This window comes from Chelonia mydas, chromosome 10 (assembly GCF_015237465.2).
Source record: "Chelonia mydas isolate rCheMyd1 chromosome 10, rCheMyd1.pri.v2, whole genome shotgun sequence".
Taxonomy (NCBI): domain Eukaryota; kingdom Metazoa; phylum Chordata; order Testudines; family Cheloniidae; genus Chelonia; species Chelonia mydas.
Genome location: NC_051250.2, coordinates 51933034 through 51949716, shown reverse-complemented (window position 1 = coordinate 51949716; position 16683 = coordinate 51933034). Strand labels below are relative to the sequence as shown.

Below are 16683 nucleotides of genomic sequence, written 5' to 3'. Positions count from 1 at the left end.
AATTTATTTCAAAATACCTGTCAGCAAGTATGTCTATAACAATACAGAAAACAAAAAAGATTCAAGAAATGGTTTTTGGCAAATAGATTCCTTATTAGGCATATTAATACAGAACTTTGAGTAATAATTCATTTAAACTACAAGACAGAAACCTATTTCCTGTACCCCTCAGAAGTAGTGCAAAGGCTCAGGGGAGTCAGGGGTAACAGAGGAGCTGAGGGAGAGGCAAGTAATTCCTGGGCAGGAGCCTGGGAGTGAACCTGGAGGTTTGTTGGGTATGGATGGGAGAAGTATGGAACAGGTGGTTTTTCTGGGGTTTTTTTTTGGGGGTGGGGGGGGAGAAAGACTGTTAGGGAGTTGGGGAGCCTCCCCCATGCAGACCCTAGCTGACCCCTAGCCTCTCCCATTGACTCAGGCACATCTGCTCCAGTCCCCGCGTGTCCCTGCACTCCTCTTCCTGCCCATCTCCATGTGTACCTGCACCCCCACTCAGCCACTACCCTCCCCCATCCTCATCTGTCCTTGCATCCCCCTATGCCATCCCCATGTGTTTCTGCACCTCCACTCCCATTCAGCCAAACGCAATATTGTCACCACACTAGCTGCCAGGCCCCACCCCATCTGTTCCCCCCACTAGCTCTTCTGAATGCCTGTCTATATAACCCCCACCCCCAGCAGCCCCGTCTGCCCACGCTGTCTATCCCTCCCATATCCCTTTCTTCCCACCTGGCCCCATGGCAGGATACTATGATGGGGCAGTAGATGCCCTGCTCCCGCTCTGCAGCTGGCTGCTCTGGCCCTGAGGTGGCTGCCCACTCTGACACCACAGCAGCCCCTGGTGTGCAAAAAGGTGTAATTGCAGCGCCTCCCCAACATAATCTGTTTTCTGCAGGGGGACATGAATTCTGCACATGTGCAGTGGTGCAGAATCCCCTCAGAAGTATGAAATAAAACATTTATGTTTCACTAACTGTAAGGTTCTGACAAATTTAGTTAAAGAAATTTCAAAATTAGGACTCAGACTGAGTTATTATGCAGTGTTTTGATAAGTGCAAGCTTTTTATGAGAAACAGTGATTTAGTTTAAAGGCTAAGACTCCTTTACTAAATGTCCTATTTTCCCTCTAAGGCTCAATTCTGTATTTGTTTGATCATTAAAACAGATCATGTGTGCTATGCTACACTACCACCCTAATTTCTATAATCTCAAAATGTACAGGTACAGTAACAGCATTGGGTGGTGAAGAGAGCTGTTTCACAGCGACCTTAGTATTTCCTAGCTTTCGACAGAAAGAAAATTCAATATGGAAAACTATGTACAGGAATATTTTTTTGAATAATATTATCAAAACTTTAATCCACAAAAAAAAGGTTAAACATACAAATCTTAGAGGCTCCATATATTTATAGCAGCCAATTTCCAACATTAATTGTGCTACATCTTTCCTTTTCATGTACCAAAAGCGTTTTCCCCACATAACAGACCAGGAAGTCTAACACTGCACTGAAAAGTGTTTTTAAGTAATAGAGTGAAAAGCACACACCTAGAACTAACATATTTATATTTTTATTTAATATGGTATGACAAACATGAATTTTAAAAAAATTTGCTTTTGCACTAAGTTTAAGATAGTGTTGTTTTACAAAAGATTGCAACTATTTAATATTGAGAATTTTTGAGAAGGGAACTGAAAAAAATTCATGCTAGTGCAGAGATGCACACAAGCACCACAACAAGCCCAGAAAAGAAGTGTTGAGTATTGATCACAATCGTATTGATCACAATCTTATAAACAACGTTTAAGACAAATGTCTGAAGCCAGTAAAATTTTTTGTCAACAGCATTTATGCATAAAACACAGAACAGACATTTTGTTGCTAGTAAGATTAATTATTGGTTTCCCTAATATGAAATTTCACAAATCAAGGAGAGACTCGTGGCTTCACTCATGCTAAAAAAAGTTGGCATTTACATACTAGGGATTACAGTTTTAAATGATGTGCAGTAATATGTATATGCGTCGCATAAAATGGAATACAAAACGTTTATTTGGGGCAAAGGGCAGAGTTAACCAAGCCTTCTGTTCCTTGATTGGAAGAACATATCATATAGAAGATTATTCATTTTTCAATATGAACATGGAGTCATGTGGCTAGTCAGCAGTGTCAAGGGGAGACCTATAGCAGCTTATTTAAACCATGAATGGAAGCATTTTATCTGATATATTTTCAAATTTTATATCACTGACTCACGAAATTACAAAAGCATTTTCATAGACAGGAGCAAATTTTGTATTCATTTTTATTAGCCATGCTTACTTTCTTTTCTTGGCATTTTAAGCAAGATCACTATATAAATACCCTCCAGAGAATGCTGACTAGTCAAGAAGCATTTTATCATCTACACTACCTTGAATATTTCTTTAGTGACCACTTTATTAAACACTTGCCATTCAGAGCTCAGAAGTAAGGCCCAACATCATTTTAAAAACAGGCAAGAGGAAATGATTTCATATTAGCATGTACTACCGTCCAGTCTTACCCTTTAGACTGTAACAGGTAAATTATTTTGTTCTTACTATGAATTGAGTAATTTAAAGTGCCATTCAACTGCTACATAGAGGTTCTAATAGAAGTCAATGAATAATTTGAGTTTCTTTTATGGAATCATGCCCTTAATCTAAATTCTTAAAGGCCCATGAAGGAAATCATGAAAAAGTATGGAAAATGTTTACTCCATTATTCCAGTTCTTGCTGCGTATGCAAGGAGAGAGAGAGAAAGGGAGAGAGAGAGAGAGACAGAGAGAGAGAGAGAGAGAGGGGACAACATTAGAAACCCATGCCGAGGGATCACAAACGATATCTACAGGAAATAAATGCAATCATCAATAATTAAGATGCAAGTTTCAGTCTTAACTTAGAAGTAAACATTTTAAATCACTTCTTTTGTTCCAGTATTTTTTATGTTTTATCATAACCAATACTTCAGCTAAATTACATTTGAAATCTCAGCCAGCATGTTCTTAAAGTGCTCTTCCTGTCTGCTGTCTTGTTGCATTTACTCAAAATTAACTCGATTAAAATTCCCCAGTATATGAGAAATAGCATTCATTGTCAATATGGCACCCATGTCTAACACCATGCAGGCGGTCAACCAGACTAGACCATCATATGCATTGTGTAGCTTTTAGCACACTACCATTAAAAACCACAGTTTGAAAACATGGGAAACATAAGGAACAGGATTAACCTCCTAAATATTGTCCCACAATAGACTGTCCCACAAATGCTAAAATATCTTCACCCCCGCCCCCTTTTTTTAAGCGAGGGTCATGGTGATATATTTAACACAAAATGACGAGATGAGCAACTGGTAAAACAGAATATTGAAAGGCTGTGCAGTAATCTGATTTACTCTGCATAGCACATATGTTAGTTCTTCATTGTGACTAAAGCTTGCATTGGATGGCAATACATAGGCATATTTTATAAACTGAAATAAATATCCAGGTCCCTTCCCCAAAGTAGCATTTTAATAATATACTGCATTAAGCTCCTCAATGGTTAGAAAATTTAGGCTGTACTTACGTTAACAATGCAACTCCTACCTGAAATAAATCATAACCCTCAGCTTCACGCCTGTCATATGGCCGGATAATGCCATCTTCATGAATGTGACGTGGAGGACGGAGACTAGATACCTCTTCAGTTGATTCTGCCACCCTGTCAAAGACCAACAATTTCAACGCGTTCAGACTGGTACAGACTTCAGTTTGCACCAAAATTGTTTTTGTTACTTGCATTTCTTTTATTGTTTAGTCAGCACAGATTTTTAAATAAGTTATTTAGAATTCATTTCCTCAAACCTTGAAAGATCCTGCTCATACTTGCTAGCTAGCCATGAATTATCCAAATTATTTGTGTGTCATGGCACTCTATATCATCGCCCTATTGCATCAGTCAGACAATTATGAAACTACATGTCTATGGGAGAAGTTTCTTCCAAACTCTAAATAATTATTGACTCTTCTATAGCTTGCAGAAAGTTTTTCAGTTGCACTTTCAAAAGCGCATAAATGATTTAGGATTACAAGTCCCACTGACAGTCATTGCAGTGGTCTAGGTATTACAGCAGGGTAAAGTGAGAGATGGTTGTGAGCATTCAGGAGTTGAAAAACAACATTTTTAATTACTGAGTGTTCTATGTTTTTATTTAGTTTTTACAGTCTTGTATGGACTTTTAGTTGGTACACCATAATACAGGACTTTCATTTTATTTTTCATGTTTGCATGGAGCTGATATAACCTCCATATGACACTGTAGTATATTAAGTTATACTGTAATAGCGTCAGCCTCAGGTGGTTGTAGCACTCTTCCTTCACCTGGCACCTAACAAAGCATCACCATGGCGCACTCTCAGTCCTCCTGATGCAGCTTGTACTTTAATCACATCAAATGGCAAGCAAACATATGATACCACTGTATCTCTAATCACACACTCCACATACCCGAGAACATTTGGTAAACAGACAATCACTAACTCCCACCCCATCATTTTACCTCTGAATTCCCTGGAAGGTACTGCTTGCCATATCTACGATGCCACCTGTCGGGCGGGCCACAACACCTACAAGCCCTTTTCCAACTCCTTTGAAGAATCCAGCTGCACCTTCCTTTTTAGCCCCTTCAGAAAAGAAAATACAGTATTAGTTACATACCCTTGCAGAAGATCCAAATTCTAAAGTTAATCCACCTCCTGCTTTATGAAGACTTAACTTTAATTAGAACAATTCTATACTTGAAACATTCCAAAATAGCTGGTTACATGCAGTTCAGCTCAGAAAAAATACTATGTATTAATGACACCTTTTGCTTTATGTGTTTGGTGACATAGTTGTTCACCTTAAATCTCATTAGCCCTTCATAACCAACATAGCTAAGAGAGGGTGAATGGGATTCTTCTTTCTTCTGCATTATCAGAATTGTTTACTAAAAAAAAGTTACAATTATCAGAGCCAGTTACGCTAGTGCTCTTCCATTGAAGACAATGAGGTTCCTCCACAGGTGTGATTAAGAGCAAAATGTGAAGACTGTAGATTTACGCAAATGCAACTAAGGTAAGAATTTAGCTTCCAAAACCAGTCGCATTGGTAACGATGCACGAGTTAAAAGAACCAAATGACTGTGTGTAGTTTTTTTATACCATTTTTACAGAATCACTGCTCAGAAGAGAAGAACAATTCACTTAATTTATTAGCAACCAGCAAAAATCAGGTGAAATTTAGTGCTATTAACTGACTAATATTTAGATGGTTCTTCTGTCAACATTTAAGGAATTGGGATTGTATATCTGTGAGAGTGTCCTGATTCCCTATCTAAATGCCAGATTTAAAAGAAGCAATTACATCTATTTTTTAATCTCCTTTATTCTTTTTTACCATGCCTCGTATTGATAGAGTGAAGCAGGCTTAAAACAAAAAAACTACCTGACAGGTTTAAGCACAAGCCAGATAAGCTTCCCAATTAAAAGAAACAGCAGAAACAGACCAAGTGGTTAAAACAGATGTTATGTCTAGTGTGGCTCCCACTCTAATTATTCTTTACCCTGTCACTTAAACAACAACAAAAATACTACCCGTTCTATTATTCAACATCTAATTGTACACACACACACACACGCATGTGCCACCTATGGGGTGAAATACATTAATGCATAAAGGTCTATTTCTCTACTTCTTTGCCGGTAGAGATAGTTACTCAAGCCCAGCTTTATACAGTTAATTTGCTGATATAGAGGAAACTCTGCTGAAATTGTCCAATAGCAAAAATTTACATGCCTGCTGTAAATATGACTGTTCAGAGAAAGTATTCGTTTTAAACTTATTCATACGCAGCTGCACATGATATTATGTGAACTGGTCTGTCAAAGTCTGCATGTGAATTTGCACAAGAACCTTTAGTAACAACTGTAAAAATATCTGAAATCAAAACTTTAATTTTTACAAATGACATGATTTTAAAAATGTTACTTTTCTTCAGAAACACAGAAATAATGAGCTCAGACCTAAATAAGTACTATCATGTTTAAGTCAATATTTCTCAATAGAAAGTAAGTTATAAGTAGTACAGTGTGTTAGCCTTCTGAAAAATGGGCTTTAGGTTTACTAATAATTTTTGCCTACCTTCTACAGGTTTAGTGATTATTCCAGTCACACCACCAACAATACCCTGAAAGAAAAATGATAGTTTCATTGTCAACACTTGAAAGCCAGAACTGCTGAAGCACGATTCAGCCACTAGGTGTCTCTCCTGCTGTGTTTTAAAATTAACGTTTAGGCAAAGCGTTCAAATGGGATCTTTCCTAAGGCTTATTTTTGTTTATTGTGAATTCCTGTTGACATGATCATCATGAAAGAAAACATCTTTGGAATAATTAGAAGGCACAGGGAACTACTAAACTGGACACAGAGACAATCCCTGCCAGATAACATGCGAGAATCTTAACTGTTGTTTTCCACTACCAGTCACTATTCCCTGGCTGTTCTGTAGCCTATGTCACAGGATGTGACCCACAGATCACTGGGGCCAACTGGCAGAGGACATATACAGCGGTTTACAGAGATCCCCGATGTAATCATTCACCAAAGAGTGCGGGCATGTGAGGTCTCTACCAAGAGCTCGTAGCTTACTGGTCATCATAATAATTGCAAAATGTATGTACAATGATAGTTAAGGAGTTACGTGTCTTTACTGAAAACTATGTTCTTAAGGTATATAAGTTAACACAGGTCACCAGAGGTGATAAACAGGATCTATTTGGTAGAAGGGAGTAAACACTTCTCTCTCTGGCTGGTTATCTTGTACTGAAGGCCTTCCAATTGAAGTACATTTGCAGTAATGAGCCTGATGCTAATGAAAAGCTTGTAGAGTCAATGAGGAAGGAGCACACAGGAAAAACAACTAGCAGGGAGATCCTGGTTATAAATAAAGAATGGATTGTTGTGGGACAACTTGAGGTGGAGAGAGACATCCTTCACTGAGCATAGCTTTTTTCATGAAAAAGGGATCACAGCTTACCTGGCTGAGAAACACTAGTGAGCAATATTACAAGACACAACAATAACTAGTTAACTAAGCCTAGGTTATGGCATACATGTTATAAGGGCTTCTCTACAGATAGTGTGCTGCAAGTCAGGATGTAAATTTATAGCATACTAGCCTCCAAAGCACTAACTGGCCATGCAGACTCTGCTACCATGCATTACAAGTTCTCTAAGCCAGAGTGCACTTGGGAACTTCTAGCACACTCTGCTACCATGAACTAAAAGTTCTCCACATCAGAGTCCACACAGCCAGTTAGTATGCAGCAGGTTTGCGCACTGTAGAGTCACATCCTGGCTTGCTACTGAGGCCTTGTCTACACTACAGGGGAAATTCAATCTAAACTATGCCATTTGAGTTATGTGAACAGCGTAATTCAAATCAACGTAGCTTAGATTTACTTACTGTGGGATCCACACTACACTTCTCTTCTCGATCTGGTGGAGTACAGAAATCGACGGGAGAGCAGTCTGCAGTCAATTTAGTGGGTTTTCACTAGACCTGCTAAATTGACCGCCAATGCATCGATTGCCACTTGTTGATCCCCCGGTAAGGGTAGACAAGCCCAAGTCTTCATCTAGGTAAGCCCTGATACAACATGTATCGCAACAGTACTTTGCCTAATCTTAAGTGAGTGCTTTTAGAAATATCCAAAGTACAGTAAAGCCTTTTAGGAAAGGAGGTTACTAATATGCTGAATAGTTTTATAAAGTAAACAAAAGAAGTAAATTAATGCATTAGGCACTACCCCAACCACAACAGCACTAAAAAGATTAATGCTTAAGATTGGCAGTGTAATACAAGAATAGCGAACAGGCTTTTACGAATTTGTCAGTAAACAAGATTAGAAAAACACATCTCATGCTATGTACGCTACTGAGCAAGTTTGGGAAAGTAAAATGAGTTTTTTCTTTTGATTATTAACAATTATTAACAATTCCTAATGTGCTTAATTTGCATTTCATGTAACAAATAATTCTAGCATAAAGATGACAGGTATGATTCAAAACCCACATAAACAACAGACACTGGACGTAAACACAGCCTTTCCTCTCCTAGGAAGAATTCCTCACTTGAGATAAAATGGATCACATGGGCACTTAGTATCCATTCCAGAGAAACCTCGTGTACATCCATTTCAGAGAAACCTTGTGTAGGTAACGTCGTATTTATTTTGAGGTCATTTGTTCCATGCTCATCAGACCCTTACCAGATTTTTTTAAAAAATCAGTTTGTTGCATGTTACTGTAAACTTCAGATTTGAAGCTTGTTTTTCTTCTCTGGTGAACCAAATGATTAGTGATCCGAATTTCCACATGAACCCTTTTACTGCATCTTATAGTTGTTTCTGTCACAGACAATAAAGGTGGACACAGCCTTCTTCAACTGTTCACCTGGGGAGTGAATTCTTCCAAAACTGAACATAACTAGTAACTTATTTACATATGTAATTATAGGTGGAGCTGAGAGTGCTGCCTGTACTTAAGGCTGCCCCAACACTTCCTATTATGACACAGTTTTCAGTTTTTCTAACCGGCCACAACCTGAAAAATTTCAGCTGAAGTTTTACATGCTGGGTCTCTGACTCACATTCAACTTTTTTTTGGAAAGTTTTAGCAAAAATATTACAGCTGCTTCTGAAAACAAGACTGGGGGAAATATTTTTGCCCATGTTAAAAATATTTTTACAAGTGTTTAATTTAGAAGCTCTAGTAGCGTCTCCATGCTTTGGAGCAATGAAGGGTGTGTACACCCCAACATACCTAGCAGCATCTACAAGAAAGAGAGCAAAAAAGCTTAACTGATACCGAAACCCAGCTTGGAAGGGTTACAGTCTGTAGTCTGTCTCTGGGGGATAGAAAAAACAGGATATGATCCAGGGAGACAGCAAGGTGTCTCAGACAGCAGACCGTGGCTGCCAGCTTCAAGATTCCTGGGTTTCCGTACCAGTCACCAAGGTAGCTGGGGCCGTAGCACTGATCCTGTGGATTTGTGACAACCTCCAACCACCAAGACAGATGGAAGGCCCACTGTAAAGACTATTGCTGGGTGTGACTCTGTTACCCTGGAAGGGGTGGATTAAAGCATAACCTGGCCAGAAGGCGAAGCTGCAGGGAGAGAGACCACCGCAACGATGGAGTGACTATTGGCAGGGAGTGCCATAAACAGAGTATGCCGCCACGCCTGGACACAAGGAGGTGGCTCCTGAGGTGAATGAACCACTCTGCAAGCTGGGACTTGAAATTTGGCAGGTGGGTCACACCCTAGGGTTGGCAATCTGCTTCCGTTGTGGTTTCCGTGAGAAAAAGCCCACATTTGGCCAAATTATTACCTTCCTGAAAATCTCAGTTCACACATGCTCAGTAGAGATTTTTTTTTTTTAAAAAAAAAGCATCTGGCAGCTAAATTCTCTTAAGAGTCTATCTGTCTTTTCCATGCTCCATCTCCTCACGGGTCCTGTGTACCGAGCAGACTGGGCAAGACCATCTTGACAGCCATTGAGTATGTTCTAGTCCAGGGAGGCAGGAGCTGAGAAGCACCTCCACTTGAATTGCTCCTCCCAACTGCCAGGAGCCCCTATGGTGTGGCACAGGAACTGAGAGAAGAGATTCTCTCTTGTGCTTCCAATGCTCCCCCTGGTGGTGGCCAAACAATTTCGTAGAATCAGCAGCCTAACTCAATGCAGAGAGAACAAGAGTCAAAGTGGGGTACGGGAGAGAAGAAGGCAGTTTGGACAAGGAGCCCAGAGTGGAGAGGGAGGAAGAAAGAGACAGGGAGCTGGGTGGGGAGAAGATTGTGAGCCAGTGCGTGGGGACACAAGTACTCTGACAGGGAGCCCAGGGACGAGGAGACCCAAGGGTCAAACTGAAACAAGAAGATGGGGGAACATGGCGAAGTGTGAAAGAGACAGGACTGAAACAGAAAAACTGGAGGAGATGGGACAGAAGGTCTGTAACCAGTACAGGAATACTCCTCTCCAGAACCCACAACAGAACTCAAGATTATATACACGTGGAGGAATAGGTAAACATAGGTATAACAATATTTCTATAGGTAATATTATATACCTGTCCCTCCATGTGTACTCCCCAACTGATGAGGGATGCATCCATGGTCAAGGTCTTTGCTGGGAGCAGGGAGTTGAATGGTACCCATACACGCGCGCACACATTTTTCATCTGTGTTCCCAGCAAGTGAAAGAGTATAAGAACCTTTGGGGAACCCTGACTAGCAGGTTGAGTCTATGCTTGAACCAGAGTATGCACAGTCTGTAATCAAGCCTTCACACATTGGACACAAAGCCCAGCTAATGGGATCACATTAGGTGCTTGTGGCTATATGATCCAACAGTGCCAGGATTGTATGGACATCCTGAGGGTCATTGGGGTTCACTGTATGAAACTGATGGAGAGGAACTGGCCATCTGGTCAATATATCCTGGAAGTCACAGCATCCAACCTCATCCACAACCGTGGCTTCTGGGGTGGACTTCTTCAGGTTCACCCTCAATCCAATCTGTCAAAGAGATCTAGAAGCCCAGTAGCTGCTTCTTACGTTTTGCAGTAAGATTGTCCCTCTAGGAGCCAGTCCTCTAAGTAAGGGAATACTGTCGCTGCTTGTCAGCAGAAGTAACCTGCCACCACTCACAGCATCTTGGTGAACATTCTTGGTGTTGCCCTGAGTCCCAAGGGAAGAATCCTGCACTGATAGTGTTTGTTGGGTGTATGGTGAGCATGTGCAACCTGAAGGGCACTAACTACATATAGGGACAATCAGGAAAGAATTAGTCATTCCAGAGATAAAGATATAAAAACCAGTAAGTTTCAGGTGGCAAGAAACTTGCTAGCCAGGGGGAAGGGAAGTTAAGTGGTTGGAAGGGGCCTGAGTCTGTCCTTCCCTTTGGTCCTTCATCTTTATTACTATGGGGGAAAGTGGGAAGTCATATAAGGAATGGAGTGGAAGCCTCCTTCCTTCTCTGTTCCCGATATAGCTATTATCTATAAAATATATAAATTGCATGGTTCTTCACACTTACCCATCAAGATAGATTTTTTAAAAATAAAATACCCCTGATATGAGCCTCCCACTTTGCAAAAACTAGCTACAAAAAGACAGTAGCTCATAAGTACTGTAATTGATATTCTTTCAGAAGCATTTAGCATATTTGTGTTAGATCTACAGAAGTTGATAATAATGAGTAGTAATACTTAGGACTTATAGGACAATACTATTGTTAACTAGAATTTCACTTACTTATGATCAGATATCTCTTGGATTTTAACTCCCAACACTCCCCTGTTCTGCCTCATGTCACATATCTATAGTATTAGTCCTATTTTTCAAAATACTTGCATCATTGTCATGAACAGAACACACTTCAGAATCTAAAGTACATTACATTTCAGAAATGTTGAAGCAATTTGTCTACATATACTTCCTCTTCAGATATTTTTTTAAAATGTAAAATGTTTTTATGACACTCCCAGGTGGATTCTAGAAGAAACAGAAAATAAATCACCTTACGATAATATCCAGTACTCCATGCAACGTAAATGGACTTTAATTTTTTTCCTTCAGTTTCTGCTTCTTTTATTAGTTCATTAACTGAATATGGAGGATGCCATTAAATTGTTTCATACATGCAGTTAATGATTTTCTAGCACAGACCCAACTGTCAGTTCACTGTAGGTTTAGTTTGAATTTCATACCCGTAAAAAGCCTTTTCCTCCTTTGGCCAAACTGTCACCAAAGTCCTTCGGCTGACGGCCCATCTCCTCTCTCCGTTTTTGCTGGTATTCTTTGTCCATAGTTATAGCAGCCAAGCCTTTTCCAACGGAACCAGTGATCCGAGATACCACCCCGGCAGCACCCCCTGTCAGCCAAGGAGAGATTAAGTCACATGGCTCCTTGTTTATATTTAATAATGGACAAACCATAATGTACAATTTAAACTGCATGAAATTCAGAGGAATCTTTCTGTGCTAAAGTTGACAATATGATAATTTAGTAAAATCATCAGACAAGAAGCATGGAATACCATATTATCTTTCAAGCAACAGGCTCCAGTGTATAGGCATGAAACTTATTGCAGCAAAAGACAAATATTTCATATTGACCTGGCATGCCTTGAAATATTTTTAGCACACAGTCAGGTTCCATCCTCTGTTACCTGAATTTTTCCAACAACTGATACAGTATTTAAAATAGATGCTTTAATAAATTAGCCAAAGCAATGGTTGGTCTTGGATATACTATTCTCCAAAAAATGTCTTCGAAGTCTAATACTTATCACTGGTTTATCATCCCAGCACTGACAATGAATTCTACATTTTCATAAATTAGCTGCCTTTTTCTCCATCATGCTGAAAACTAGGAACTCTCAGTTAATTGTGTTTGCTACTAATAATCTGCAAATGAACAAAGCTCTTATGGAATGAGTGGCAGACTTTACAACACCTAGCACAGAATCATAGAATTGCAGGATTGGAACGGACTTTGATAGGTCATCTAGTCCAGTCCACTGCACTGAGGAAAGACTAAATATTACCCAGATGATTCCTGACAGGTGTTTGTCTAACTTATTCATAAAAACCTCCAATGACAGAGATTCCACCACCTCCATAGGTAATTTGTATCAGTGCTTAACCACCCTTACAGTTAGGAAGTTTTTCACAATGTCGAGCCTAAATCTCCCTTGCTGCAGTTTAAGCCCCTTTACTTCATGTCTTGTCCTTAGTGGTGATGGAGAACAATTTATCACCCTCCTTTTTATAACAACCTTTTACAAACCTATAACAACTTTCTGCCTTTTCTGAGAGGGCTTTGATGGGGAACCTTCTCTCCTGAAGGTACTCAAAGACTTATGTCCCCCCTCAGTTTTCTCTTCTCCAGAACAAACAAACCCAATTTTTTCAATCTTTCCGCAAGGTCATGTTTTCTAGCCCTTATATCATTTTTGTTGCTCCCCTGGACTTTCTCCAATTTGTCTACATCTTTCCCCAAGTTTGGTGCCCAGGACTGAACACAATACTCCAGTTTAGGCCTTATCAGTGCTGAGTAAAACGGAAGAATCACTTCTTGTGTCTTACTTACAACAGTCCTGCTAATACATCTCAGAATGAAGTTTGCTCTTTTTGAAACTGTATTACATTGTTAACTCATATTTAGTTTGTGATCCATTTTAATAAAGTACTCCTTCCTAGGCAGTCATTTCCCATTCTGTATTTGTGCAGTTGATTATTCCTTCCTCATCATAGTACTTTTCATTTTCGTCACTGAATTTCATCCTTTTTATTTCAGACCGTTTCTCCAGTTTGTCAAGATGATTTTGAATTATAATCTTTTCCTTCAAAGCATTTGCAACCTCTCCGAGCTTGGTATCATACACAAACTTGATAAAAGCGTATTCTCTATGCCACTATCTAAATCATTTATGAAGATATTGAATAAAACCGGACTCAGGACAGATACTTACAGGACCCCACTTGATAGGTCTTTCTAGCTTGACTGTGGACCATTGATAACTACTCTGGAGTACAGTTTTCCAACCAGTTGTACACCCACCTTACAGTAGGCTCATCTAGGCTATACTTCCCTGGTTTGTTTATGAGACGGTCACGTGAAACAGTTTTAAAAACTTCACTACAGTCAAGATATATACCACATCTACTGCTTCTCCCCTATCCACCAAGCTTGTTACCCTGTCAAAGAAGAATATTAGGTTGATTTGACAGGATTTGTTCTTGACAAATCCATGTTGACTGCTACTTATCACCTTATTATCTTCTAGGTGATTATGAACAGATAGATACTATATTTGCCCTTTTCCAGTCCTCTGTGATATCTCCCATCCTCCGTGAGTTCTGAAAGATAATTGCTAATAGCTCAGAGATCTCTTCAGCCAGTGTTTTCTATCACAGCTTCTGCCATGATTCCCATATTAGTGTTTTGAAAATGCTTCTCAACCAAATTAAAATAGCAAAAGCTCTACAAAGACATTTGGTCATACAGTACAAGAACTAAGTTAACAAGTACTTTTGTCAATGACAAAGGTACATGATACATACCTACTGTGTGACCAAGAAGACTCTTTACACCAATCACAAAGCCCTCAGCAAATTCTTCAGGTCCTTGAACAGCTCCCTAAAGATGAAATTTACTATAAATTAAAATACAGAGAGAGAGAGAGAGAGAGAGAGAGAGAGAGAAACCCCTCTCTTCATCCTACAGCTCTTCAAGAATCAAATGGCAACTGCTGTGCATTGGAAAATGTCTGTTCATTTAGGGTATGTCTACACTGTGATAAACCCATAGCACTGAGTCTCAGAGGCCAGGTCAGCTGATGGGCTCACCGGGCTCGGGCTTCAGGGCTAAAAATAGCAGTGTAGATGTTTGAGATCAGGCTAGAGCCCAAGCTGTGAGACCCTCCTGCCTTGCAGTGTCTCAGAACCGGAGTTCCAGCCCGAGCCGAAATATCTACACTACAGTGGCATAGCCCGCAAACCCAGCAAGGCACAGTCAGCTAACCTGGGCCAACCGCAGCCATCCCATGCATCTTCTATTACGTTATAGACATACCCTTTAACAAGACATTTCTTCGAGTAGCAAGTGCCACGATTTCCCAATTCATGAGGTTCAAAAATATTTTTAGCAACTTATAGCTAACTGACTAATACAGTGACCTAAAAGAAGAAATCATACCTGAAAAGGCTCATAGAAGAAAGCTTCAACACCCTCAGACAAACCTCTGATTAAGCCAAATGGATTTCCCAGGACATCTAAACCCAGTACAAGAACATACATCTGCTTCAAGAACTAAATGAAGAACAAAAGTGGACATAGTACATATCAGCTCTTTTTTAATATACTACCCAAGTTAGAATTAAAATCTATAGAACATAGTTTTTAAATCTTCCAAGCGCAAGTAAGATGGTGTTAAAACAGTGGCTTAGCAGAAGTACTGCATAATGCTACAGACCAGGATAAAAGCACGACATAGGCACAGGAGTAAGCATGCTCTGCTTGAGTGACTGTGAAAGAGTCTGGCTATGGCAAAAGATGCTGTACATGTACAAGTAGCTCCATCAGAATGTCATGGTAGATGATGAGTCTAGTACCATATTTGACACAGGTGGGCAAAAGTAAAAGCAGAAACTGTTGAAACTGAAATCCACTTGAAGTAGAGGTAATTCACGTTTAGATGCTTTGCCACAGAAATGACTATGAACAATGGATTTGTAAAACTAATAGTTTATACCCAAATAAGCACAAAAGCTTCACATTCCAGACAAGCATATTTATCCTAAAAATATGTTTAAAAAGTAGAATTCACTGAATGAACTTACTTGTTCACTATAATGTGTAACAACTCTCCTTATTAGCTCATCTTGCCTGTAAAACTGATACTTAATTTCAAAGAAAGCAAGTCTGAAAGACAAATAGCAACATTTAATAGCTGAAAAAAAAAATCTCTTATTGATTTAGTAACTAGAGATTGGAGTATTTAAATTTACAAAATTATTTAACTAACCTATACCTTTTATTGTGCATTATTCAGTAAGGTAGCTAGAGCACTACTTTAGACACTTGTAGGAAGCGAAGGCTACCAAGGGATGCAGTGCAAGGGTTTAGAACAATTAGATACCCTTCCTTTCCCATTCATCTCCTTCCCTCTGAGGATCTCAAGTCCACTTTTAAAAATAACACAAACACACTTTCCATGCATGTGACTGTACTTGATTACAAGGCAATTAAATTCATTCTAAATAGTTAAATCAGACCAATCATTTACTGACTACTGCTGAAGAACTGAAATACCTGCAAGGATTCACTAACTCTATTTACAAATTTAACAGTCAAAATCTATTAATCAGAAGTATCAGCTTACTTAAATATAAGATCATCCACATCAGTCAGAGTAGCCCCAATACTTTTCAATAGCAAGTTGACTGAATGAATAGCGATCATTTCTTTTTTGTCCTTATCTGATTCTTCTCCACCTGAACCCAAAGACAGACTCAAATGCAACTACAAGACAAAAATATTTGTAAAGAATGAAATCAACAGGTAAGTATGAAATCCAACAATTACATTTGTAAATTATTTATAGTTGACTTGCTTTTTAAAAATTGCACTACTTGAACAGCTACACCTGCAATGCACTTAAAAAATAGTGATCAAGTTCCCTTAATAGCTCTTTTGTTCACCCATGTGCAGAGCCATGCACGGATACAAAATCTGGATCTGCATCCATCTGCAAGCGGCAAATATGGTTCCACAAATTTGCAGGGCTCTACCCATGTGCACAGTAAAACTCAAACAAAATCCTCTGTTTATAAAAACTGTGAGAATAACACGTTTATTCACAAATCATGATGACATCAATCACGTTCACAGACAGAAAATAATGTGGAATATAAGTGGGTCCCAATGGAAATTAGTACTAGCAAAAAAGGGTTGTATTTTAACTAGCCTGAATTTAGCTAGCAAATAAATACATCTTTTTTCCAACGTTCTTCTCTGGAACTGCACATTTCACAGTGTTGGCAATACAGGATTTAAGTTCTGAGTCTCTTCAAGCAA

The 16683-nt window shown here is 39.3% G+C and overlaps 1 protein-coding gene across 5 annotated transcripts in view; it reads right to left on the bottom strand.

The window, feature by feature from the left end:
* Positions 1–16683, bottom strand: part of VPS13C (vacuolar protein sorting 13 homolog C) — a 192168-nt gene that overhangs the window by 14853 nt on the left and 160632 nt on the right. For 4 of the 5 annotated variants that reach the window (XM_027828023.3, XM_037910913.2, XM_043524467.1 and 1 more), the window contains 8 exons: positions 15989–16128; positions 15447–15528; positions 14803–14916; positions 14169–14244; positions 11811–11974; positions 6183–6228; positions 4561–4684; positions 3608–3722 (listed from right to left, as the gene is read on the bottom strand). In XM_027828023.3, the coding sequence (XP_027683824.2) occupies positions 3608–3722; positions 4561–4684; positions 6183–6228; positions 11811–11974; positions 14169–14244; positions 14803–14916; positions 15447–15528; positions 15989–16128 (861 nt within the window). Of the gene's footprint in view, positions 1–305; positions 2754–3607; positions 3723–4560; positions 4685–6182; positions 6229–11810; positions 11975–14168; positions 14245–14802; positions 14917–15446; positions 15529–15988; positions 16129–16683 lie in introns of those variants that run through there. The other variant, XM_043524468.1, reaches the window with a different exon arrangement.